Raw genomic sequence first — 26574 nt, forward strand, 5'->3', positions numbered from 1 at the left:
TGTCCTAAATTATCATTTCAATGCAATAATAACCAGTGTATTGATATAAATTGGAAGTGTGATCATAATGATGACTGTGATGACCATTCTGATGAAGAAAATTGCAGTAAGTTTGGCTCATTCATCTTGTCAACTGGGACTAGGTACAATGTATCTTGAAACAAGTCACTGTTACAGTTTTATAAATTATGCACCCAGAACCCAAATTTTTAGAGCCAGTGGTAAATCTAGGGTACATCAAAATAAATTATGGAAGCTCGTTTTAATTCAACAGTATTTTTAACAATCTTGTTGGTTAAAATTTTCCAAAGTATATTTAACACTAAAATACTCCCAATAAGATTCACTTCAAAGTATTTTAAATTAAATGGAAATAAATTTCAGTAATGTATTTTGACTACCCTGGATTTGCTACTGATTAGAATGTACTGTTTTGAAAAACGCATAAGTATTCAGTCTTTGAAACTGAAATCAGCATTCAGCAGTCTTACCTAAAAACATTATTTAGCAAAACTAGATCGGCAAAACTTTGCTGACCTGTGCCAATGTTCGTACACTTTGTCTTTTAAGCTTTTCATTTATTCCCACATATGAGTGAAGTACATGGGATTAGTAAACTAAATTTTCTGCTAATTGCAGCTTATACAGAGTGTAAGCATGATTTGGAGTTCCAGTGTACAACAAAGAAGCGTTGCATCTTGAAAGAAGCATATTGTGATGGTCACTACGATTGTGAAGATCAATCTGATGAACCACCTAATTGTAATTCAACTCATAAACATAGAAAAAAATGTAATGTTGATCGATTTGACTGTAAGGATGGAAGTTGTATTCCATATAAGTGGGTTTGTGATGGTGACTGTGATTGCACATCTGGTGATGATGAAAAGCACTGTAGTAAAGGTACAAAATTTAGTCAATTTAACTATGGTACCATTAAAACTAGTGTAAAACAATTTGTTAGGATGAAACTAGTGTATAACAGTTGTCACATTGGTTACATACTCTTGATTTCCTATTCTTTAATATGAATATCATATATTCTCATCTTAAATATCTTTTACACTATATTGAGAAGATCTGTTTTGTTTGTGGAATTTTACTTTAAACAAATCCATCTGAAGTATAATTAATTAATATATTGAAATATAATTGTTTTGCTTAAAATCCATAAGAGATAATTATTATTTAAAATATTGCTAAAGCAAATGCTTTTGAAGACTTGATATTTTACATGTTGATTATCATAAATGATGAACTTTAGGTTAACAGTCAAACAGGTTTTAAGTCAGTGATTATGGGTTTTGTAGAATGTGAAAAAGATGAGTTTATGTGTCCCATTTCTAAAAAGTGCATTAAAAGATTGATGCTGTGTAATGGTGACAATGATTGTCCCAATGGTACAGATGAAAAGTACAATTGTGGTAAGCTGAGTTTTGTAGAAAAATTGACAGATTTCTTCTCAATAGTTTTAATTGTTTGAAAATATAAATATTTCTATTGACAACGGACCTTTGCCCATATAAACCTGAAAACAATTTGTTTTACATAACTTAGCACAGCTAGAATTTTGTAACTAATTTGTCAAATTTAACTAACACAGGTTGTATCTGGCTCTTGTAGATGTTAAAAGAAAAGTTAATGTTTTTTTACAGTTAGCTAAATGAATAGACAGTAAATTTGGTTCAAATTATTTAAACAGGATTTTAAACTATTATCAAAACAACCCTTAACAAAAACAGCACCAATCAATAAGAATTACAACCTTGGAATGAGTTTGTCACAACCTACATTGCACATAATTGCTAAAAAGTGAGCTATAGGCTGATTAATTGGCATCTCTTAGTAAAATGTCCTCAAACATATATTTATATAGTGATATAATGTTCATGCATTTTTAGCTAATTTGATGTGTCACGATGTATGTAACAATTTAGAGTTTATAAATGCTTAAATGAATGCACTAGAAACTTGTGTGTTGGTGTCTATTCTAGGTGAACCACAATGCTCTAATGACAATGGTGGATGTGACCATAAATGTAACAAATTAAAATTTGGTCATTTTTGCTCTTGTCGTCCAGGATATAAACTTGAAGAAGATGAAAAGACTTGTAGAAGTAAACATTGTTAACTTCGAATTGTATTCTTTGCAATTTCTTAATGGTTTTTTTGCTTATTTAGAAATTGACGAATGTGATGAATTTCAGCAGTGTAGTCAGATCTGTGAGGTGTTTAACAAGACTGTCCAGCCATTAAGATGCAGTTGTGTTGCTGGCTATCGCTTGGATAAGGACCATCGAACTTGCAAAGCTATAGGTGTTTATAATTATTGCAAATATTTATAAGGACATGTATTTATTTATGTTTAGTGTCTTCCTCGTGTTTCCTTTGATATATTTCTGTTTGTTTGATACTTGATCTATGGAATGCTCCCATTTGTTCTCAAATTTTATTTTTACTTGTTGTTTTCTTATTTTTAGATAGACACCCGTACCTCGTATTTTCTGATCATTATTCCATCAGAAAACTCACTTTACACAAGAAACAGTCCGACTTCTTTGGCATAGTTCCTCATTTCGCAGGAATCATCGCAGTAGACTATCATTTTGGCAAGGCCTTGATGTTTTGGACTGGCATTAAAAGCAATTCAATTCAACAGACTAACCTGAGTAGCAAAATAGAACATGATAAAAAAATTATTGTTAAAAATGTTGCTTCCCCAGATGGTCTTGCAGTAGATTGGGTCACAGGAAAGTTGTATTGGACAGATGCTGGAAGAAAACGAATTGAAGTTTCTGAATTAGATGGTCGATATCGTTCTACTTTAATCGATACTAACTTGGATATGCCACGCGATATTGTACTTCATCCCTACTATGGGTAGGTAAATTTCAAATTTTCTTTTTCCTAGTATCAATATGTTATTGTTAAAGCATTTGCTACTAAAAGAATATTGTGAACGTAACGTGATCTGAATTTAAGGAATTGATTATTTCTTGCGTCTCTAATCACGGTCTATATGTAAGTGTAAAATTGCCGTGATTGTGATGATTTACAAAAATTCTCACGATATATTTGCAAACGTCGATTTTTCAGAAATTTCTGTAGTTTCGTTTACATTAAACAAGTAAATATTTTCTTAGTTTCGTTGTACGGTTTCCCAGTTTTCACGAGAAGGAATTGTAAAAGGAACGACTTTTGATTTGAAAATTTATAACATTGAAGTGGCAATTCGTGTTTAGGGAATTTATTGAGATTTATACTGATATATTAATGCACTAATGTGCAATTTATTTATGAAACAAGTTTGGATAAAGTCTAGCCTTCTATTTCAGTTGCAAAGCAAAGTACAGTGTGTGACCAAAAATTGGCCCTCCATTAAATATGGGGTTGTTAGTTCATAAACTTTGCAAAATCTATTTGTTCGCCACACATGCTGTTGGGAATTGACATCTCAGCCTTTTTCCGTGTATTTTGAAAATTGCCTGATGTTAGTGTTACGTTTTGTTGCAATATGTATTAATCAACCGAATTATTTCATTGTTGCTGGGCTGACATTTTGGCATATGTACGTTTTGTGAGTTTGTCTGTTACCTTGATTATTGTCTCAAATTACTAATGGAAAATGCATATTTTTACATAATTCAACGATAGTTAGCTTTTCGCATTTTCATAGTGCGTAAAGTACTGCTTGAGTATTGTTCTTTGCTACATATATATATCTTGTTAGATTATCATAATATTTTTAAACTGTAATTTATGTACCTAAACCTATTTTTTATGGGGGAACACTTTTTTTGATAACCCACTGTACGTGTAGCGCAGGGGTCTCCAAACTTTACAGCCAGAGGGCCACATGAACTTTCATTATGAAGCATTGAAATATAACAAATTTCCACGTTACCTTCAGCTTTTTAAATTTCGCAATGTGCTTGAAACGGAAGTAGGAAGTTCGGACAAAAATTGACGTAAGCCACTCTTGCTAGTTTGCTTGCGTCATAAGGTGAACTTTCTGCACGAAGTTTATTTTGTTTAATAGTATTATTTTTTTCCTTAAGTGTCTCTGCGGGCCGGATTGAGAGGCCCAACGGGCCGCATCTGGCCCGCGGGCCGTAGTTTGGAGACCCCTACACTGTAGCGGATAATTCAAACTCGATATTTACACATCGTTGTAAAGCGTCGTAAATATTTTTTCAAGAAAAAAAAAGCTATTAATTGTATTTGTGGTTACTAAACTTTAAAATTTGTTTTGATGCTGTTGTAAATTGTCATGTTATGTTATGTAGAGTGTGACTGTGTCATATTTTTGATACTAAGATATAACGGATATTATGTTTATGTAAAATGTTAAGTCATATATTACTAGACAAATACGTATATAGTTACTAAACTGTGGTTTCAGTGGAAATCCTGTACGTAAATTTAAAATACTTAGGAACACCTTTTCTACCCAATGTGGCATTGTGGTAGGATGTAGGTAATGACGGTACTCTATAAACGGAATGGCGCGTTGCAAGTCATGCAAACGCCCAAAAATCATATCCTAATAATTATAATATAAATAAGAGCTTGCAAGCGTTGGTTCGGCATTCGGAAAAACAGACGTTGTTAGACGTACAAAAGTGATAAGTTGGAAATCGTATCGCAGGAGGCGATAGCGTTTGAATAAGTTTCAAGTTTAAAGATTGACGGTTGGCCGTAATCTCAACGTTTCAATAACATATTTGTGTCGCAAAGAACCAACGTTTGGAACTCCGTATCATAAATCGTGCACAAACCACTGTAAATATCCTATCAAGTGTTAAATACAATTGTCAAAATACAGTCCCATCGTTCGAGTGAAGTTTCGAGAGCAGTGAACCAGCACTTCGCGCAGATTGTGCGAAACGTGGTCCTTCGAGCCGGATAGAGTAGCAGAATTCGAGAACACATAGATAGGATAAAAAAGGGTTGTTCACGATGTCAGAGCTGACAAGAAAGCGACAGTCGAGGAGTGGGCACAAATCGTACGCCACAAAAGTTGTAAACAAGGTTCGAGGTATGGTAAACGGTAATGCGCCACTAAGGAAAGTCGAATTGGAACAAATGCGGCTTGTACTCGTACAGAAATTGGATACAATTTCGAAGTTAGACGATGAGATTCAGAGCTTGTTGGAAAAGGATGACGATATTGCAGCAGATATTGACAGCTCATCGGAATACGGCTGCGAAGTTTTGGGTGCGTTGGCCGAAATTAACGAAGCGCTGAGCACAATAGAGACGAACAAACGAAACGAGGAACTCGCCAACACATCGACAAGTACAGTATCCAGTGGGGCACGCTGTAGAGTGAAGCTGCCTAAACTAGAGGTGAAAAAGTTCTCGGGCAGAATACAAGATTGGCGTGAATTCTGGGACTCTTTCGAAAGTTCAATCCACAACAATGATGGATTGTCGGAGGTAGACAAATTCACCTATCTGAGGGGACTGGTGGAGGAGCCGGCCAAGTCAGCAATTTCGGGATTTGCTCTGACTTCGATTAACTATGCAGAAGCACTGAAGGTGTTAGAACGGAGATACGGGAGCAAAGTGATGGTGCAAAGGGCACACGTAAATGATTTGATGAACTTAAAACCCGTATACAACGAGAGTGACACGACGAGGCTGCGCAAGTTCTTTGACGCGGTCGAAACAAATTACCGAGGACTCGAGGCGCTCGGTGTAAAGGAGGAAACGTACTGCGAGATAGTCGTGCCCAATCTGCTAACAAAGATACCGAACTCATTAAAACTGACAATTACCAGGGGAAGAGACTACTTAGAGTGGGGCATGAAAGATTTTGTCGACGCATTACAAGCCGAAGTGGAGCTGCGGGAATGCCACAAATTAGCGGTCGGAGAGAAAGAAGAAGATCAACGAAGAAGACGAAACCAGGAACAGCTTTGTTTGCCAGCCGCAACAACCGATTGTTTTGTGCTTTCTGCTGTGGAGAGCACAAGCATGACGAATGTACCAAGGTAACGGGGCGGCAAGAACGGATGCAACTTCTTCGTAAGTTCAAACGATGTTTCATTTGTTTAAATAAGGGACATGTAGCTAAAGATTGTCGTGCACGTATTAAATGTAGCGTATGTGGGGAGGGTCATCATGTTTCCATATGTGATAAGAGTAATAATAACCAGAAGGATGAAAGAAATAGTCGGGAAGAAAGTGGACAGGTTAGTGTAGCTAATGTCCACGTTAGTACTAGAAGTAGAGTGGCTCTTCAAACTGCGCAGGGAGTACTTATAGGAAAGGGTAAGACAAGAGTGCGAGTGCTTTTCGACTCGGGAAGTCAGAAATCCTTTGTGACGTGTGACGCGAAGAGGTGTGCCAAGCTTAACGTTGCTAGGCGAGAATGGTTGGAAGTTAATACATTCGGTGGTTGAAGTAACAAAGGTAGAATGACAGAGGTTGTTCATTGCGAGGTATCGGCAGTTCGAGGAGGTCGTAAAATACGCGTAGAGGCTTTAGTAGTTCCTCATATTTGCACGATCAAAAATGAGCATCTTGAGGTAGATAAGAACAAGTATTCGCATTTGAAGGATTTGTGGTTGTCAGACGTTAATTTGAAGCAGGACACGTTAGATGTTGATGTTTTGATAGGTGCGGATAACCTTTGGGCATTTCAACAAGGTGAGATAATTAGGGCAAGGATGACGAACCCGTTGCCATCAATACTTGTTTAGGTTGGGTAATAAGCGGTCCACTGAAAGGAGCTCGAACTTGAAAAACGCACACGTTAATTTAGTTTCACAGATTGCAACACAAAACGCAGACAGCATTAATGGGGATGTGAGTAAATTGTGGGATTTAGAAACGCTTGGAGTAAGAGAGACTAATGACGTGCATGAAGCATTGCTTGACAAAATAGAGTTCAATGGGTCAAAATATGTAGTAAAATTGCCATGGAAACAGGGTCATGAGCACTTACCGTCAAATTATTCAAATAGTTTAGCACGCATGAAAGGGCAGATAAAGAGGTTGTCAAGAGCCATCATTGTTGAAAGAATATGATAAAATTATAAAGGAACAGCTAGAAACGGGTGTTATAGAAAGGGTAGATGAGTCTGAACCTGGGGTAAATGTTCATTACCTTCCCATCAAGCCGTAATACGTAAAGAGGCCAAAACAACCAAATTGAGAATTGTTTATGACGCATCGTCAAAAGAGGGTAAGAGAGGGACTTCTTTGAATGACTGTCTTCATGTGGGACCACCACTAACGCCGTTGTTGTTTGACATATTAATTAGATTTAGGGAGAGAGTGGCCTTGGTAGGAGACATTGAGAAAGCCTTTTTGAACGTAGAAGTAGACGAAGCAGACAGGAACTATTTGAGATTTTTGTGGGTGAGAGATGCGACTAATGGTAATTTAGAGGTTGTAGTGTATAGGTTTTGTAGAGTAGTGTTTGGACTAAATGCATCGCCCTTCTTGCTTAACGCTACGCTTAGACATCACATTGCGCAATTTGCAGAAACAGATCCAGTGCTTGCTCAGAAATTGAATGAGGGGTTTTACGTGGATGATCTAGTTTCGGGGGGCAAGAGCGCACAGGAAACAATCGAGTTGTACGAGAAAGCAAAATTTAGGATGTCCCAAGGCGGGTTTAAGTTAAGAAAATGGCTTACGAATGATGGAAACGTGCGAGCGCTTATAGAGCAACGTGAATGCGGAAACAAAGTGACGACGACTACAGATTCAGACGACGAGACATTCACACAGTGGAGTTTGGGGGCTCTAAATAACAATGACTGCGCAAAGGTTTTAGGTATAGGCTGGGATTGTGACAATGATCTGTTTACGTTTGATTTACGAAAGTTTGTAGAAGACTTAGGTGATAAGACGAAACTAACAAAGAGAAGCCTGCTAAGCGCATTAGCAAAGATATTTGATCCGTTGGGTTTAATTAGTGCCGTTATTATTTTGATGAAGATTTTGTTTCAACAATTGTGTGTTGATAAGGTTGATTGGGATGACAAAATAGAGGGTAAGCACGCAAAGATATACTTAGAGTGGATTGAGGATTTAGTTAGGGTTCAAAGAATTAAAATTAATAGATGCGTTTACAGTGAGGTAATCGAAAGGGTCGAGTCGTGCGAACTCCATGGATTTGGCGACGCAAGTGAGAAGGCTTATTGCGCAGTAGTGTATTTTGTTTGTCCCACAAGCTCTACCGTTCATGTAAAATTATTGGCAGCGAAAACTAGAGTTGCACCACTTAAGAAACTGACGATTCCACGTTTAGAGCTTATGTCTGCGCTTATGTTAGCTAAATTGGTAGAGTCAGTAGGGAAAGCTTTAGAAGGGCAGGTAGGAAAACTGAAGACAAGATATTGGTTAGATAGCATCACTGCTTTGTATTGGATTCAGAATAGAGTTGAATGGAAGCAGTTTGTGAGACATAGAGTGAATGAGATACTATCATTGACGAGTAAGGAAAGCTGGGGCATTGTCCAGGGTAGAAAATCCTGCAGACTTAGGAGTCGCGGGTGTTTGCGTCAAAGTTAGAAGAGGATTCAATTTGGTGGAATGGACCAAATTGGTTGAGCAGTCTAGAGCAGGAATGGCCTCAGTCTGTAGTGAGTAAGACCGAGGAGAGTGTTCAGGAAGAAAGAAAGGTGGCTGTGTTAGTAGTAGACGCTAGTGAGAAATTTGGTATAGACCAGATTATCTGTATAGATAGATACAGTAGGGTGGAAAGGTTATTTCGTATAACAGCATGGGTTGCACGGTTAGTCAGGAATTTGATTGCTAGGACCAAAGGGAAGCATGAGGATTTGACTTTCACGGAGTTAGGGAGTCAGGAGTTACAGAAAGCAGAAAGACTTTGGATAAAGGCTTCACAGGACAGGTTAAAGAAGGAAGATAAGTTTAAGCAGTTAGAGGTACAGCTCAACGTAGTAGAAAAGGATGGGTTGTTAAAATGTCAGGGTAGGCTAGCAGAGTCAGATTTGGAAGAGGAAACGAAATTTCCTACTTTACTACCAAAGGAAGGTCGATTGACAGAATTAATAGTTGAGCACAGCCACAGGAAGGTACATCATAGTGGGGTAAGGGCTACTTTGGCTGAGATAAGGTCTAGATTTTGGATTCCCCAAGGAAGACAAAGGGTAAAATCGATTCTCAACAAATGTATCGTGTGCAAGAAATTAGAGGGTAAATCATACAATAGACCTAGCGAAGCAAACCTTCCAGCATTTAGAGTGGAGCAATCAGAACCATTTTCGAAAACAGGGGTAGATTTTGCAGGACCATTATATGTGAAGAATGCACCGGGGGGCACAGATAAGGTTTATATCGCATTATTTTCATGTTGTGTAACTAGGGCCTTACATTTAGACTTAGTTAAAGATTTGTCTGCGGATGAATTTGTGAGATGCCTAAGACGATTTGCAGCTAGGAGGGGGACCCCATCATTAATGGTGTCAGACAATGCAAAAACGTTCAAAGCAACAGTCAAGACTTTAGAAAACCTCTATAAAAATGAAAGAATGCAAGGGTATTTGGGAAACAATAGGATAGAGTGGAAATTCAATCTAGAAAGAGCTCCCTGGTGGGGTGGATTTTTTGAAAGGATGGTTAGGTCAGTGAAGAGGTGCTTGAAGAAGGTATTAGGAAATGCGAGGTTGACATTTGACGAATTATTGACAATACTGGTAGAAGTCGAAGCAACATTAAATTCTAGGCCATTGACTTACACGTACGACGAGGTGGGTAGTGAACCACTAACTCCGTCGCATTTGGTGACGGGAAGAAGGTTGTTGTCCATGCCAGACGAAGTGTCTGGTGAAGAGGAGTCTGATGAGGGTTACTGTAAAAAACGGTATCAGTATTTGAGTAAGAAAAAAATGCATTTCTGGAATAGGTGGCGAAAGGAGTATTTAGTTGATTTAAGAGAGTTTCATAAGCAGGACAAAGACAATACTAATAGGGTAGTGCAAAAGGGAGATGTCGTAACTGTTTATGAGGATAATGTCAAAAGGGGAAATTGGAAAACAGGTGTAATAGAGGAGTTGTTTGTAGGAAAAGATGGTGTGGTTAGAGGCGCTAAGGTTCGGTTAGTTAGGAACGGTAAAGTCGTTCACCTTAATCGTCCCGTCCAAAAACTCTTTCCTACCGAGTTGAAGCACGACGAAGGCGAGAATGAGCGAGGAGAGAGAGAGAAAGGACTGAAAGGAAGGAAGGTAGAAAATACGGGCAGACCCAAAAGAGCTGCTGCTCTTGATTCTGTCTGGAAGACACAGAATATGCTTGATTAGTGGGACTAATCAAGGTGGGGAGTGTGTTGTAAATTGTCATGTTATGTTATGTAGAGTGTGACTGTGTCATATTTTTGATACTAAGATATAACGGATATTATGTTTATGTAAAATGTTAAGTCATATATTACTAGACAAATACGTATATAGTTACTAAACTGTGGTTTCAGTGGAAATCCTGTGCGTAAATTTAAAATACTTAGGAACACCTTTTCTACCCAATGTGGCATTGTGGTAGGATGTAGGTAATGACGGTACTCTATAAACGGAATGGCGCGTTGCAAGTCATGCAAACGCCCAAAAATCATATCCTAATAATTATAATATAAATAAGAGCTTGCAAGCGTTGGTTCGGCATTCGGAAAAACAGTCGTTGTTAGACGTACAAAAGTGATAAGTTGGAAATCGTATCGCAGGAGGCGATAGCGTTTGAATAAGTTTCAAGTTTAAAGATTGACGGTTGGCCGTAATCTCAACGTTTCAATAACATATTTGTGTCGCAAAGAACCAACGTTTGGAACTCCGTATCATAAATCGTGCACAAACCACTGTAAATATCCTATCAAGTGTTAAATACAATTGTCAAAATACAGTCCCATCGTTCGAGTGAAGTTTCGAGAGCAGTGAACCAGCACTTCGCGCAGATTGTGCGAAAGATGCATTTTACAAAACATTAACTTTTGAAAATTGTCAGGGGCCGGTTGTATAAAAACGTAGTTAACTTTAATTATAGTTAACGCTAACTACCATAGTTAACTCCTTAACTGCTTGACTTAACTGTGTTGCAAAAAACGTATTTTGTCGGATAGTTGAAGTGGTACTATGACGAAAATTTTGCCTCTCGTTTTTTTTTTCATAGATTAATAGTGTATGTAAAAAAATCTCTTCTGGCGAAATTTTAGCGCAATGTATTTCATGCTGCTCAAGTTACGTAGCGATAAAACTTGAACTTTAAAAGCCGCCATTAAAATGCGCCATATTTGAATTTTCAAGAAGGAAGGTGCTTGTGACGTCATAGTCTTAACTCGCGGCTGTTTACAATATAACACTATATACAAATAGAGATTTAAAAGGTTGTAAAACTCAATTTTTTTAACATGCCTTCAACACGCTGTGTCGTGCAAGATTGCAGTTATAAGTCTGATAGAAGTACAGGCATTTCATTACATAAAAGCCCAAACGACGAGTCTTTGAGAAGAATTTGGGTTAAATTTGTTCAGACGAAGCGCGCAAACTTTAATCCGAGTTCGCGCGAAATTCGATTTATGATTTGTTCGAATCACTTCTCGGATGATTGTTTTGAGCGTTTATTCCATTTGGGTGGTATGACTAGACGGCTCAAACCTGGTGCCGTACCTACTATTTGGCAGAAGTCACAAACACCAACAACGTCAAGAGAGCGGCGTCAGGTTTGCACAAGTTGCAATTATTATATACTTACACATATTGCAGATGATAAATTTTCACAATTTGAGAGAACCAATAATACATCCAAGCAAACTTTCAATATATAATATACATTTATACTAAGGTTTTAAAGGAAATACAAAATGAAGTGTCTGTATCATGCGATGACCTTTGGTCTTTAAACCTGACGAAGCTGCTTGAAGAACAAATTCGTTCAGGCAAACTTCGTTAAAGCCAGGGTGATCCAAAATGCATTTCCTTTCATCGATTTCGAACTGATACATTTTACCACGGCATTGCTCTATTTCCATGCAACATCGGCACTCTTGAGGGTTGACAACAAGATCCAACGAACAATGGCCACATTCACACCTTTAATATTGGCTAAATTGTATGTTTCCATAAACTTATCATAGCTAACGGCAGACGATTTAGATCAAAGTAACACACTAAGAATGACATCTTACCATGAAGTAACGTCAACACGGGCATCAAAACGATCTTGCAGCATGTCTTCAACCCGCCGTTCTTTTGCGACTGTAGCTTCGTACTCAGCAATTTCATCAGGCGAAGCAAGCGGCTCAGTATTATCGACAAATGGCAAAATTTCCGAATTAGATTCGTTCGAATTTGCCGTCACAAAAAAAAAAAAAATTAGACATTTCAAATGTTCATAACTTCCTCGTTATATTATTATTTTTGCTTACATTTTACGAAAGCAATAATTGATATGTGTTTAAACTATTGAATGCTAAAATCGATGATTTTTAACGTAAAGTTTTCGTCATAGAACCACTTTAAAGGTTGGTTCTTTAAAGGTTAGATTGGTACTTAGAAGAACCGTTTTTGCAGTTAAATGCCACACAGTAAACCATCTTAAAATAGCCGATCAAAATCAAACTTTATTTATGAATTCATATTTGCCGCTTTCTCGCGCGAAATGTCAATGGCAACTATTACGTCACGCCGAGTACTTTCCGACGATAAACCGACGGAATATTTTTTACTTCTATTCAAAAAAAACACAAATTGACACGTTGATATCTCTTAAAATAATCATGGGATTGTTTTCAAATTTTCTTTGAATAGTCTACGCAATATATACATTTTATATGTCAAATAAACAGAAATATGAATTTTGCATTTCAGGTGAACTTTAAGTAACTGCGTAGTTAACTTGCGTGGAAATTGCGTGGAATGTTGTTTACGTTAAATGATATAAAGTTTAATCAATTTATGCTTTGTAATGGCGGGCAAGTGAACTATAAAATGACTTTAAAATCATGAAAAATCTCTTGGCTTATGTAGAAATCTTAAAATATGGCAAACTATTGTCGTTTTTATGGATGTTGATGAAGCGAAAAGAAAATTTAATAAAAGATTCACGATGACATGGTATCCGGATTAAATTGTAGCATATACTTTGGACTTTTCTCAAGAAAATGGACATTTATCTTCTGTGTAATACAGTACGATGTTGACGAATGATATGAGTCTTGGCAAGGACTGCTTTATTTCATGTACCAATTATATATAACGGACTTGGGCAAACGAAACAATGAACTTTTCTCAAATTGATTCATTTTGTGTTCTATGTGCAAGGATTTAAATAATTGAATGGCCTCGCTTTTACAGAATTTAAAATTGAGAGATTGAGGGTAACAAATTAAAAGGGTCGTCTCGTTTCTCTTTATAACAGCTGAGTAAAATGCTTGAAAGAAATGTGTTTGTACAGACATAAGTCACACATATTTGTAAAAGATGACAGTGATGGACTTTTTTATTATTAGAAAACATTTCTTTGAGTTGTCATAGTTAGTAGTCATGTAATCCAGCAACTGTGTTTTATCGGCTTGTGGCATGTTATTTTCACAGCTATACACAAAATACTTATTTGTTCTTAATTCTACCTTTCAAAAACTGTGTTATAAAAACTATTGGGTATACTTGTTAATGAGCCTTAGCTATGGAACTTTTATTCATGCCTTTGTGATTTATTAGCCTATTTTTGTCTAAAGCTTGGGAGTTCTATTTGTTTCCTACTTTTTGCATCTTGGTAAGTATTTGAATAGCTTTAAACAGCCATTGATGCTATCAGAAATAGTGTATAAAAGAGAAAGATATTGTTTTGCTAATCATTGAAAGAAATCTTGTTATCAAAAAAATTAATCATTGTTTTATGACAAGACATTTAGTCACAGGTATGACTGTATGAGCAAAAGAAGACAGTCATAGACTTTTTATTGATAGACTTGTTAGCAAACATTTCTTAAAGGTCATCATAGTTACAATATAATCTCACAACTGTTATGACATATCTTTCCTCTGTCATTAAAACGTAACATAGGGATATAGAATAAATATTGTATTCATTTCGTCTTCATTGTCATTTCTATCCTGTTAAACTCATGCCATTTTGTTTATTATAGATTTTGAGTGTCCCCAGGTACATAGAATATTTCCTCTTAACTTATTTAATTTAAAATCTATTCTCAAAAATATTTAACCTTTTTCTTTTCGACTATTTAATTCTCATGGTTCAGCTATCTGACTCTTGAAAATTGCTTAATGTACATTTAAAGACAATATATTGTCTTGCATTGTGATATTGATATTGCATAATGAAGTTTTTATAAAATTCATTGGTGATTACTCTGTAGTTGTTTTCAAATGACTCACATCTCTTCTCTGTTACATCATAATCATGCATTCGTTGTGTAACTGTTATCATTGGTAGATGTATTATATCATTTCAATCCAAGATGTCTTCCCTATCAATCACAGCTGAGTCCTCAAATAAAAGTAAAAAAAGAAAACAATTTTAGCCCTGTAGAATGCTCTCTTCTTGTTGAGCTTGTGGAGAAAAATTTGGATGCAATACGAGGGCAATTTTCAAGTAGCATAACAAATGCAAAAAAACAAGAGTTGTGGGAGAAGATAACCTCGCAAATAAACAGCTTGGGGTTTGAAAATCGCACGCCAAAGAAGTGCGTGAAAAATGGAGAAACCTGGCACAGATTGCTAAAAAAACCAATGCTGAAATAATGAGTTCGCAAAGAAAAACAGGGGGAGGTCCTGCGACAAAACCACCACCTTTAACAACGGAGAAAATCATAAATATTTTGGGAGATGAAACTTCATTCTCAGGTATTCAAGGAGGCTTCGAGTCTGGTGGTACATTTGTAGGTAATTATGATCTTTAAAATCTCATTCTTTAAAATGCATAGAAGAATTCTGCGTAAATGAATAAGCAGAAGCAAGATGCTACTTTGTTATTGTCTTTTGCTTACGTTTTAATACTACACAAGGGATTTTAAATTTTCCCGCCATTACGCTAAACATAACAAAATAATTTATACCAACCAACCCATCCCGAAATAAAATGGCCGGCTTGAAATAACCGAATATGTCTTCAGGATGGAGTATTGCCAAAGTTGTTTTACGAAGAATTCGATGCTATAAATACAAAGTACGAAATATGATTTCTATATGCTGAATGAGACAATTGTATTGATTTAAGTTTTGATTATTTATTTGCATAATGGAAAAATATACAGTAAAACAAAAAAGGTAATACGTTTTCATCTTTTCATTGTGCTATGTTTTTTTAACGTTTTGCAGAGAAAGAGAGTAATTCATTTCACTTGAGCACTTTGGTCGAAACCGACGAAGAAGATGAGGGTGGTGAGGACATGGAATTAAGCAAGACTCCAATACCAACAACATCCACATCCAGACTGGAAAGTATGTCGTTTTTCAACGAGATCTCCGGTGCGCACTATGAAATTACTGGTGTGCTGGTGTGCAAAATAAATTTTATGGTGCACTGGTGCGCATATGACGATCAAAGCATAATAATATTAAATTAATATACGAAGTATCGCTAATCTCGGTGTACACAGGCTCTTTTCAGTGTTTTGTTGTGTCAAACATGTTGTACGTCGCAAAATCTTTGGAAGGAAAAATAGTAATTTAAGCAATATTGATGATACAGGGTGTGATATTGCAAGAGACTGAATTTTGCTTTGTAAGCCTTTGTTGCTATTAAAATATCGGAAGTTACTGTTTATAAAAATGTCATTTCTCAACGCATAACTTCCGTTTGAATTGGATGTGAATATCTCAAATTTCGCCCACGACTGCACAGAACTGTCAATTAAATTATCATTCGCGGACCGTGGTTGGCGCATACTTTGAAAAATCCTTTTTTTTCCTCAAAATATAGCAAAGCAAACGCAGCATGCTCCCCATGCTGAGTTCGTGTTATTCGTCATGAATAACATGAATGAACTTAAATGAACGAACTGATTTAAGTGATTTTATTATTCTACAGAGCAGTATTTATAGTTTTCATTACAAGATCCACGCGCTATGAAATATGAATGCGTTGTTAGAATGTGGTGTTAGGCCCGTTTCAAACGACAAACTTTACAAATGCCGAATGCATGAAAAACAAAAGATAATGAGGAATTTGTCTCATTTTTCTTTGCCTGAAATGCGTTCGGCGCATGTAAATTTCGACGTTTGGAAACAAGCCTTAGATTAATATTATTTCGCCTAAAAAATAAAAAGTATATGAGTATAGATGTTTAAAACTTAATGCGAAATTATTTTTCAAACAATTTTACGTTCAATTTTAAACATTTCTGGGAAAACGTTTAGTCATGCATTGTTGCATGACCTGCATGACCGCTGACGTCGCCACAAGCTATAATTTCATAAAGTAGGTGTCACCACTGTAGAAAGTAGTATTAAGTTACTGTTAGACTTATTTTATTAGTGGGTTTATTTTGATATAATTGTTGTAAATTGTCATATTATGTTGTGTAGTGTGTGAATATACCGTATGATAAATTGTAAAATGTAAGTCATATATTACTAGACAAATAGGAAAATACGTATATAATTATTAATCTGTGGTTTCAGTGGAAATCTTGTATGTAAATTCAAAATACTTAGGAACACTTTTTCTACCCAATGTAGCATTGCGGTAGGATGTAGGTAACGACGGTACTCTATAAACGGAATGGCGTAGTTGCAAGTCATGATAACGCCCAAAAATTATGTCCTAATAATTATAATATAAATAAGAGCTTGCAAGAGTTGGTTCGGCATTCGGAAAATAACTATATAAAAAGCAAGAGGCATTCACGCTTTTTAAAACCACATTTCGGTCCTCTTTTGTTTTTTAACGTGCTCTGAAAATGACTTCTGAAGTTGAGGAAGATGAGACAAACGAACTTGTCAATGTAAAATCGCAACAATCAGCTGAGGTGAGCATTGTCCTTTCATCATTTTTCAAATTGCTCTGAATGAATTCTAAGATTATTCTAAAGAAATACTAAATATCTTCATTTAGGAAAAATGGAGTGCCATATTTAGACGAAAACGACCATCACCATCTCTGAATTCCAATGCTCCACCGGAGAAGAAGGTGAAGAAGGATCAATGTGATCCACACATATGTTTGCTTTGTTCACAAGAGTTGACAAGAGGATCCAAGTCGTACAAACAAAGGCATTGGGCAAGAAAACATAGTGGAGAGAAAAGAAATAATATGTCAGTCATTGTGCCAGTAAATCATGTGAAGGCTCAAGCATTGTTCAAACAAAAAAAGATTTAACAAAGGGTAGAGCAGATTGCAAATGACGAGAATGTTAATACAGTCAATACAGATCTGTCATCGTCATGCACGTCCACGATCACGTCCATTTTTTTGGTCATGAGGTATATGCGAATGAGGATGACAGCACTCAGACCAGTACTTCTTATACTGGAAATACGAATGTTATATTTCCAAATGTATTGGTAACTAAGGATAGCAACACAGCAGGGAAAATACAATCCACGGTAGCAGATTTTTTTGACGAACAAGGATCGCAAGAGATTGATGACGTATCAAACAATCCTATTGCTAGAATTGAGGATGGTGTCAACCAAATTCTAGTCAGATTACAGGCATTAAACATGGATGGTGCTGTTAGAAAAAGATCAAACCAAAATCCCATAACAACCGAGATAGAAACTGTTAGCGATGCTGGTGTGAAGGCTGCCAGCAATTTGGTGGAATTGTCCAATTGCGAACAAATACAAGTCGATATTCTGACATATGGATGTCGCGTAACCTGTGTTCCTTGCCACGAATATATCAAAGGAAATCCTCTTTAAAAAATGCAAGTGATTGTTAATTGTAGAATACAAAGTGTATAGATGTAATCTTATTAACACATTTCCTTAACTTTTAGGAATGGTCAAAACAAATCCTGGGGTCTTGGTCTGGTCTATGATGTTGCTCGAACTGAAAAGTACTCACAAGGATCCAACCAAGAATGGTACAGTTTTAAGAACAGAATTCTCGAACATGTTAACTGTAGTTCAATGCGAAATGCTGGTCAATTTCATATGAAGGCCTTACAGTATCATTTGAGTCAGAAACCACGAAAGGAAAGAAACATTGACACTAACGTTAAGCTGGTGTATGCAGGAATAGAAATATGTAAGATCAAGACGGCGGCTTTATTGTACGAGTCATTGGTAGCATTCCTTTCCTTTTGTGGAGTAGACGTTGGGACTATCGGACATGGAAGGTTTGATTTTAAGGGTTTTTTTTGTATTGCAGGGGTTTTGTCATTAATCTCAGCTGTCTATCTTCCAACATTATAGAAAGCAGTTTCCACATATAATAAAGGCTGCATATATCCACGTCATTAAGCAAAAGGCATCGTATCTACAAAAACATTTGGTAAATACTGGCTTGCCCCCACTTTTCAGTTGCAATAGACAAATCTACTCCTCACAGAGACACGAATCAGGCCATAATGATCTTTTTACCTGTGAATGGTAAACGCACTGCGATGCCAATTGATGCTCCACTAGTGTACGAGTACAGAGATGCAGATTCCGATAACGAAGACCCTATTAGAGGAGGTTACTTGCCGTACAAGTAATTGAAATTTTAAAACGATCATTGCAGCTAACTAGCTCGGATTTAAGGTTGTTGCGAGGTAGGATGTTATTATGAGAGCTGACTGAGTCGATGTGTGAGTAATTTGCTAAACACGTTCTCCATTGGCTTACTTTCATTTTCTAATTGCTTCTAGATGTTCATGCTGATGGACAGTACCAAGCGAGTACATTTCAAACGAAACTATACGAGCTTTTGGGGATGCATCGAAAACCAGATCCATACTTTCTTCTTCCTTGGGATGCATCCCACTGGCTAGACCTAGCGATCGTTTTGCTACGTGAAAATTCCTTGTCTTCCAATTTTATCAAGCTTATCATCAAACGCTCTAATCGCTTGCACACATTATTTGGAAGTGGCCGAGAACATGCTGTGTACAAGACGTATTCCAAAAATCAAGGATTAAAACGCTCGAATCTGTTACATATGCAACCACGTGATTTACCTGTTGTGCTTTCGATCAATGGAAGAAAATTTACAATAGTTATCCCGCTTTGTTTACGGCATACAGTGCAAATCGAGAAGATAAAAAAGATGATTGTGATGAGACAAAATACCAACTCAGAGGTCAAGATTTTGCCATATATCTATGTGGAATAATTGATGTGTTTCAGGCAGTTGTTTCGTTAATGATCAAATGTCAGAGCTTAAACGTACCTCCCTGGAAAATTGTTGCTTGGTTTCCGATAGTCACTGACATCTTGGAGGACATCAGGACAGAATTAAAGCGACTTAAGGACGGAGATGTTGTAAAACCAGCTGAAAAGTTGTTGCCAAGACTTGCAAAACATTGGCATGAATTAACAAAAGAACAAATTGAAGAATGTTCGTTTCATGGAATACAAGTCTGCGAAGGATGGCTCTTAGTCAATGAGAGTGAGCAACTCGTCGAAGAACCGTCTACAGACAAGACTGGGAAACAACATAACTTGGGAGGCACGATCACCAAATGATTGCCTAGATGGTCTTTATAAACTCACAGAAGATATTCCAATGTGTCCAGCATCTCGCTACAAAAACATTAAGATCGACAACATCACTAAGTTAGAAGCTGTGTTTGACATTGAGGGACTAACAAAGCTTCTTTGTCATTTTTCTCACGCTAATGGGCGGATCAAAGTCAGCAGGGCTGGAAGACATCTTTGGGATTTTCGCGGGAAAAGAGAGTTTGCCGATTTTTTCAAGTATATTTTGGGAATATTTATCTTGGCCTTACTATGTGTAATAACTTTATCACATGACATTCTTACCTAATCTTTCTACATCTTCATGTTTTAGGTATGTTTGCCAATTGCCTCATGTCATGCAGCTACTAGACGACCAACCATTACTGAAACTGTTGCCGCATAACAGTGATAATGTCTTGGAGCAATTTAAAGAAACTGTGATGAGAATGGTCTGGGAAGGTCTTGGTAATTGTCGTTCGTATGTGTTCATCGATGAAAAGCACCAACCAGTGACAGAATTTGAAAAGGAGCAGCTAATTTCCCTTAAATGCATTGAGGATCCTGCACTAGATTTGTGGTTTACACTGAAATTTTCTTCGGGAAAGGCAGTGAAAGCAACGATCAACGAAGAATTTGTGTACACCAGCATGTACACAAATGAAGATATAATAAGGTCAATTGGTCAAGAAATGTGCATCGCCCTTGACGTAGCTCTTTCACAAGTGGTTGTGAGGCTATAGTAGAAGGATTTTATAGTCTTATGGGTACTCACAAGAAAACTGGAGCCCAATCTAATGAGGTTTTGGTTCATAGATCTATAGTAGATTGGTGCGTTCTTCAGCCCGTTTCATGTCCTCGTACCACGAGAGCCATTGCAGAAATTTATACAAACGGTGATGAAGACTATAAGCTACCAAAACATCGGCTACCATATTTTAAAGAACACAGAGCGTCAAATTTTGAAGTTAGCAAAGTTGTGGATAGAGTGAGGCTCATGCCTCCTCGATGTCCACATGTTTTGCATGAAAATGATTTTGGTGAACTATGACGGAGTTGTACTCACTCAAGGATTTATAGCTTTAAATGCGATATTTTATCTTTTAGTTTTTACTTTATCTGTAAACTGTAAATGTACACTGTAATTGTAAATGCTTGTTGCCATTGTAAACTATTCAACAAACACGCAAGAGCTTAAAGTTAACTACTGCGTTATTTCAGGAATACTCAGCACCACATGCATCATTGAATTACCCTGCCACGCCCACAAATATGGCGGAATTTTGCCACGCCCAAACATGCCTGGTGTGCAATAATATTATTAAAAAAAATCTCCGGTGTGCAGTAGACATACTTTCCATACTGGATCCACACTATCACAATGTGAGCATTTAATTATGTTTATATCCATTGTTGTATTCATAGCTTATAAAGTGTATTTGTGCATTGTATTGAACTTAATTCACAGGCCAAGAATCAAGAACATTCAAAAGGAAACGACCAAAGACTCAAGGAGAGATGAAAAATGATGTTCAGCAACTTCATGTTGAGGTTCTTCAACTGGAAAAAGAAAAAATGTTGTTTGACAAGCACAACCTAGAGTTGAAGAAAAAAAAACTCAAACTACAAGTACAGTTACTTGAGAGGATAGTTGAAATCAGTGAACAACCCCCTTCATTTTTTTTAATAAACTAGTCAACTGAAATATGTTTGTGCCATATGCTCCCTTGCTGCTATTCCATCTGTTTCCCCTGCATCCAACAAAACATCTTCATTTTCTTCTTCCAGTGCATCTTCTCCAAACTCATCTTCTTCAACTCCAGGCTCTTGTCTTAGAATGCAAATGTTATGCAATACTGCACAAGCCATTATAATGGTGCAGACTCTATCTAGTTTCATCCTAAATAGAGTAAACATGCTTGCTAGGATTTGATGTTGTATTAAGGCTCATAAAGACTCACTGATACCTTATTTCTGAATGCAAAACATGAAACCTTCTTTTCCAAATGCCAATGGTTCTTTCAACCAAACACCTTGTTTTTTTATGTGCCTTGTTAAACTTTTTCTGGCATGGATGCACTGGATGGAGGTATGGAGTCATCAAAAATGACCGTAAGGCATATCCACTGTCCCCCAACAGCACATCATTATTTGCTGCATGATCCATTTCTTCCAACCTTCTACCAATGGTAGAGGACCGGAAGATGAATGAATAATGACATGATCCTGGCCATCGTGCTACCACATTGATAAATTTGCCTGCATAAAATTAATTTTTGGAAATTTTTTTTTAAGTAGGTTGTATTAATACTTGTAGGATAAATTAAGTGGATAACTTTGTAAAATTCTATTGTTATGATTATGTATTATATTATGATTATTGAAGTGTATTATATTATGGTTCTTGAAGTCTAGTACATTATGGTTTTGAATATTAATTAAACATGTTTAATATGCTCATATTTACCTTTGTCATCACAAATGACTTGAACATTTATGCTGTGGTATCCTTTTCTATTTACATAATTTGGCTCGTTTTGGAAGGAGCAATTATACGTATATGTGTGCCATCAACGCAGCCAATGGCGCAGGGAAAAGCCGCAATTTGATACATCCCAGTACAAATAGCATTTTTTCCCTCATTTGTTGATGGGAAATTGATGTAGTCTGCGTGCTTAGAAGCCAATGCAAGTGCGACTTTACGCACTACTCTCGAAACAGTGGCTTTATCATAACCGTGAGTATCGCCAATGACTTGCAAAAAGCTCCAGGACGCAAAGAAACGAAGAGCAATGACCAATTGCTCTTCGGTTGACAAGGCTTTGTTACGGTTTGTTGTTGGCCGTACATCGTTTGCAATCAATCGTGAGATATGCTGCAACGATTCTCGGCCAAATCTGTACCGTTTTCGGAGGTCATTGTCGGAAAAACCTTGCCATGGAAGATGTCGATTAAAAACTCGAGGTAAACGTTGCCGATCGATTACATTTCGCTCAAAAATATCTATAAGACGTATTAAAAGCCGCCATATTTAACTGTGTTTTGAAAAGTTAACTATGCTCCACAGCATAGTTAACTTTAAAGGACATTGAATGTTTTATGCAGTGCGGTATTTGAAATTAAATGAAGATACGATCTTCGCACTTTGTTGGACAATTTAAGCAATCGTCTCAGGACCTGAAAAAATCAGGTGACTCAACGGGATCCCGTTGAGTCATTGCATTAACTGCATTTAGCGCTAACTACTTTTTTATACAACCGACTTAACCGCGTGGTTAAATTTAACTACTTTTTAACTGCAAAAAGTGTAGTTAAAAAGTAGTTAAGGGCTTTATTCAACCGGCCCCAGATCTATTTTATTTTCCGAATATACTTGTGTTTTGTGTCTTTCTTAGCGTTGCGAAAATCATCGCAGAATTATTCTCAAACTTTTTTTTACTGTGCATAGGGAGATGTTTTGGACAGATTGGGGTGTTGAACCCAAAATCGAGAAGGCTGGTATGGATGGTGAACCGAGCAGCCGTAAAGCAATCATTACGACTAGAATCATTTGGCCAAATTCTCTTACTATCGATTATACAATAGATCGCATTTGGTGGGTGGATGCTAAACTCGATCTGATCGAATATTGTGATTTAAATGGCAAGAAGCGTCGTGTAATCTTAACTAGTGATACGATTTTCCATCCGTTCTCGATATCCTTGTTTGAAGATCACATTTACTGGAGTGATTGGAGTAAATTTGCAATTTATAAAGCAAATAAATTTACTGGAAAGAACGTGACAGTTCTTAAGAAAAGATTAGTGAACACACTTGGAATAAATATGATACATCCTCAACGACAACCTGCAGGTAAGTTGACCAAGTGATGAACAAGTGTTGAAATCGTGTATTCCTAAATAATATATTTGTCATGGCATTGACCGTGTTATAGTTTCCTTTGAGACTTAATTCTGTTCGTAAACCCACAGATTTTATAAAATTGCATGTATTAATAAGTCTTGCACTTATCTGACAATCAACGATATTGAGGGATTATTCAGACATGCCGTCTGAATATTTATTTTGAATATTTGTTTTAGCTTTCAACTTTTGTCTTAAATACAATGGCGACTGCAGTCATCTTTGTTTGCTTTCTCAAAAGAATAAAACCAAAAAGTGGAAAAGGTTTGATCAATATTCATGTGCTTGCCCTGATGGCGTTCAACTGTTGCCTGACAAAAAGACCTGTAATCTTTCTGGTATGTTTATGTTATTTCTAAATGACGTGACCTTTGATGCTCAATTGATAAAAATTCTTTATCTACCCTGCACCTTTTGTTATACATTACTTGTATATTTTTTATACAGTGGCATAATCATGGGGATCTAAATAACCGCCGCCACGTGTATGGTCGCCATTCAACTTAATGCTTTTTAGCTCGGCCTAAGTCGGTTTTTGACTGCTCACCAATGTAAAAAAGTAAAGCACAATAACGCGAAAAATACTTTTTTGAGATTGCAGATTCTCGTGTTTATAAGTGCTCCAGACATAACAATCACCATGCATTGTCGTACCATGTTGCTTCTAGAGAAGAAATGATCATTGAAACGGTCATTGTTCGTTGAACGGCTGTTAGTTTTAGCCGTGGGTGTATATCGACCATTTCTTATCCTGTAAAGTAGATAGTAGTTATTAACTCCCAGATCGTATCTTGTGGATCGGGGTTTATACTGTGCTTTCTTTGTATGACGAGTTGTGTTAGTGTGAAAATTTATGTCGCCGACAGCCCCATGAACTATCTAGTATGCGAAAGAAAATAGTGCTATTGACTGCATATATGCTTTGTTGTTTATTCTGCGCTCTAAACTAAAAATCTTGTAATAAGTTTGGTATATTTTAATACATTTAGAAGCTTTATTTTGCGAGAAAGGAAGATGCAACAATGGAACATGTTTACCTGGAAATGAGATACGTGGCCCTATTTGTTCGTAAGCAATTTAATTTATTGTTAGATTTTGGTGCTTGTAAAACTTGTATCTTTGAAAACTTGATTGTTCACTTATAACAATAACATAATAAACTTTATTTTTAGTTGAATACTATACTACTAATGCTCAATCCTCCTTTTTTTTTCATTGTGCAGTTTTTATTTAAAAACAAAATAAGCCATTTGACCATTTCATGTTCAAGTTGAATGTTTTGTTTTTATCTAGGTGCCATGATGGTTACACTGGTGAGCGTTGCGAGTTGAAAAAAGATGAACATGATATGGCTAGCGCGAATATTGCTCGTGAAAATGGTAAGAACAACAGCCAATTGTGTCTCGTTTTCTCATACTGTATACATGTCACACCTTTTTTTTTCAAAATTTGACATCTGAAAGTTTTGAATAAGGCATTAAATTCCAACGGATATTGTAATCGGTAGTTGTTTTTGAAAAATTTAGCTATTACTATCGGTATAAGTGTTGGTTTGGTGATGTTCATTTTCATTTCCTGTGGCATCATAGTGCTTGTATGTCATAAAAAGATTCAGAAACGATACAGGTTGGTGTGAAGTTTGTAATGATATATTGGTTTTGATTCTTATAGATACTGCGTTCATTTGACTTGCATTTGCAATTAACTACATATGTTGACTTGTTTTACCTTTAAATAACCAATCAGAATAATTGTATAATAATTGTACTTATGTAACGTTTTATCTAGCCATTCTCGAGGGGACTCCTTACGATTCGAAAATCCTGTTTATACACAAACCACTGAAGTTATAGACTCTGGCACAAGCGTAGGAAGTCTGTTACCATTCAGATTCAGAAAATCACCGCAGGTTTTGCAGGTTTGTGGAACATTGCAATTGAGTAACGTTGCAACCTGCTGCTCAATTATTTTGACTACCTGATTTTTTACCATCCTATCCCAAAGTAAATTTTAGATTTTGGAATGCTGTAACATCCAATAAACGGCTACCCTAAATGCTCCTAACTTTATTGACTGTCGAGTTTAACTTATAATTAGATGATTAGTAATGGATTTCATCAAAGTAATTTGAGTCTGTTTCATTCATAGGAACCTTTTGCTAAAGATCCCGAACCTGTTGATCTGTAAATGAGAATTGGAAATGATTTTTAAGGCGGTTCAAAGATGCCGTGTGTTCACCATTTAAGCTACATCTCACAAGACTTAGTCTTTCATTGCTGAAACTGTACAGATGTGAAGAAGTTCTCTACGAATTTTTTTTGAGCAGCGTATTTTTAGATTTGCAGATGCACCATACACACAATTCATTTCAGTAATGTTGCATCGACAAGTGAAAATACGAAGTAAATTTGGTCAAATTTTTGATCACAACTTCTATTTAGATTAAAATATTATTAAAGTAACAAAAACATTAATTGTTACTTTTTGTGTGCTCTGGCGATTACCGTTCATGGTAAATATTTGTTGTAGTTGGTAGACTTATGTAAAGTATTACGGGGGGAAATTGTCTTTTTAAATGAAATTAAATGATGATATTATTGATTCGCATGCTAGTACCAAAATACCAACAGTTCTCATGTAAAAATCCTGCGTGTATGTTAACACCCGCTTACACACAATGTAAATAGCAGTAAATCATTAGTAGTTTACGATAATTTGCCGATCTGTGTATATTTTTCATACATTTAATCATGTATATATGTGTAAAGTACTTATAAAAATTTAGTCAGTTCAAATTCTATTTCTATGTAGCCGTATGAATACTTGTTTAATCTTTGGCTTAATTACTGTTCCTTTTGTTTGTGTTATTAAGAATTAAACGTGTTTAAGCAATTACGCAATCTTGTTTCATTAGAAAATATTCCAACTTAAAAGAAGTAAATAAACACAACATAAAAAGGAAGTCCCCTCTGACAAATTTTGTCATAAATTCTGAGGAGATGAATGAGGCGCAGCTGCCATTAGACCTGCAGTAATTTTCTAACTGCCATTTGGTGAATGACGTTAGTCATGTTTT

General features: G+C 36.4%; 3 protein-coding genes across 7 annotated transcripts; all 3 read left to right on the forward strand.

Annotated features, from left to right (window-relative positions):
• On the forward strand, positions 1-26390 carry LOC124459282 (low-density lipoprotein receptor-related protein 4-like). Its single transcript, XM_047008770.1, has 13 exons — positions 1-106; positions 640-903; positions 1311-1424; positions 1995-2117; positions 2182-2316; positions 2481-2880; positions 23044-23447; positions 23678-23836; positions 24488-24566; positions 24792-24877; positions 25025-25124; positions 25287-25416; positions 25647-26390. Exons 3-13 carry the CDS (start codon positions 1331-1333, stop codon positions 25683-25685), a joined length of 1749 nt encoding a protein of 582 aa, XP_046864726.1. The 5' UTR covers positions 1-106; positions 640-903; positions 1311-1330; the 3' UTR covers positions 25686-26390.
• LOC124459285 lies at positions 16860-17689 on the forward strand. The gene is made up of 2 exons (XM_047008777.1): positions 16860-16960; positions 17047-17689. Exons 1-2 carry the CDS (start codon positions 16892-16894, stop codon positions 17308-17310), a joined length of 333 nt encoding a protein of 110 aa, XP_046864733.1. The 5' UTR covers positions 16860-16891; the 3' UTR covers positions 17311-17689.
• Positions 17779-22057, forward strand: LOC124459283. 5 transcript variants are annotated; one of them, XM_047008773.1, is made up of 4 exons: positions 17933-18274; positions 18351-18691; positions 18788-19835; positions 19930-22057. In XM_047008773.1, the coding sequence occupies exons 3-4, from the start codon at positions 19522-19524 to the stop codon at positions 20336-20338; spliced, it is 723 nt and encodes a 240-aa protein (XP_046864729.1). In that variant the 5' UTR covers positions 17933-18274; positions 18351-18691; positions 18788-19521; the 3' UTR covers positions 20339-22057. The 5 variants fall into 5 exon arrangements, with proteins under 5 accessions (XP_046864727.1, XP_046864729.1, XP_046864728.1 ...); XM_047008771.1 differs by lacking the exons at positions 18351-18691; positions 18788-19835 and adding an exon at positions 17779-17860; XM_047008772.1 differs by having other exon boundaries at positions 17933-18691.
• Positions 26391-26574: the final 184 nt, after the last annotated feature.

This window comes from Xenia sp. Carnegie-2017, unplaced genomic scaffold (assembly GCF_021976095.1).
Source record: "Xenia sp. Carnegie-2017 unplaced genomic scaffold, XeniaSp_v1 HiC_scaffold_71, whole genome shotgun sequence".
Lineage (NCBI taxonomy): Eukaryota > Metazoa > Cnidaria > Anthozoa > Malacalcyonacea > Xeniidae > Xenia > Xenia sp. Carnegie-2017.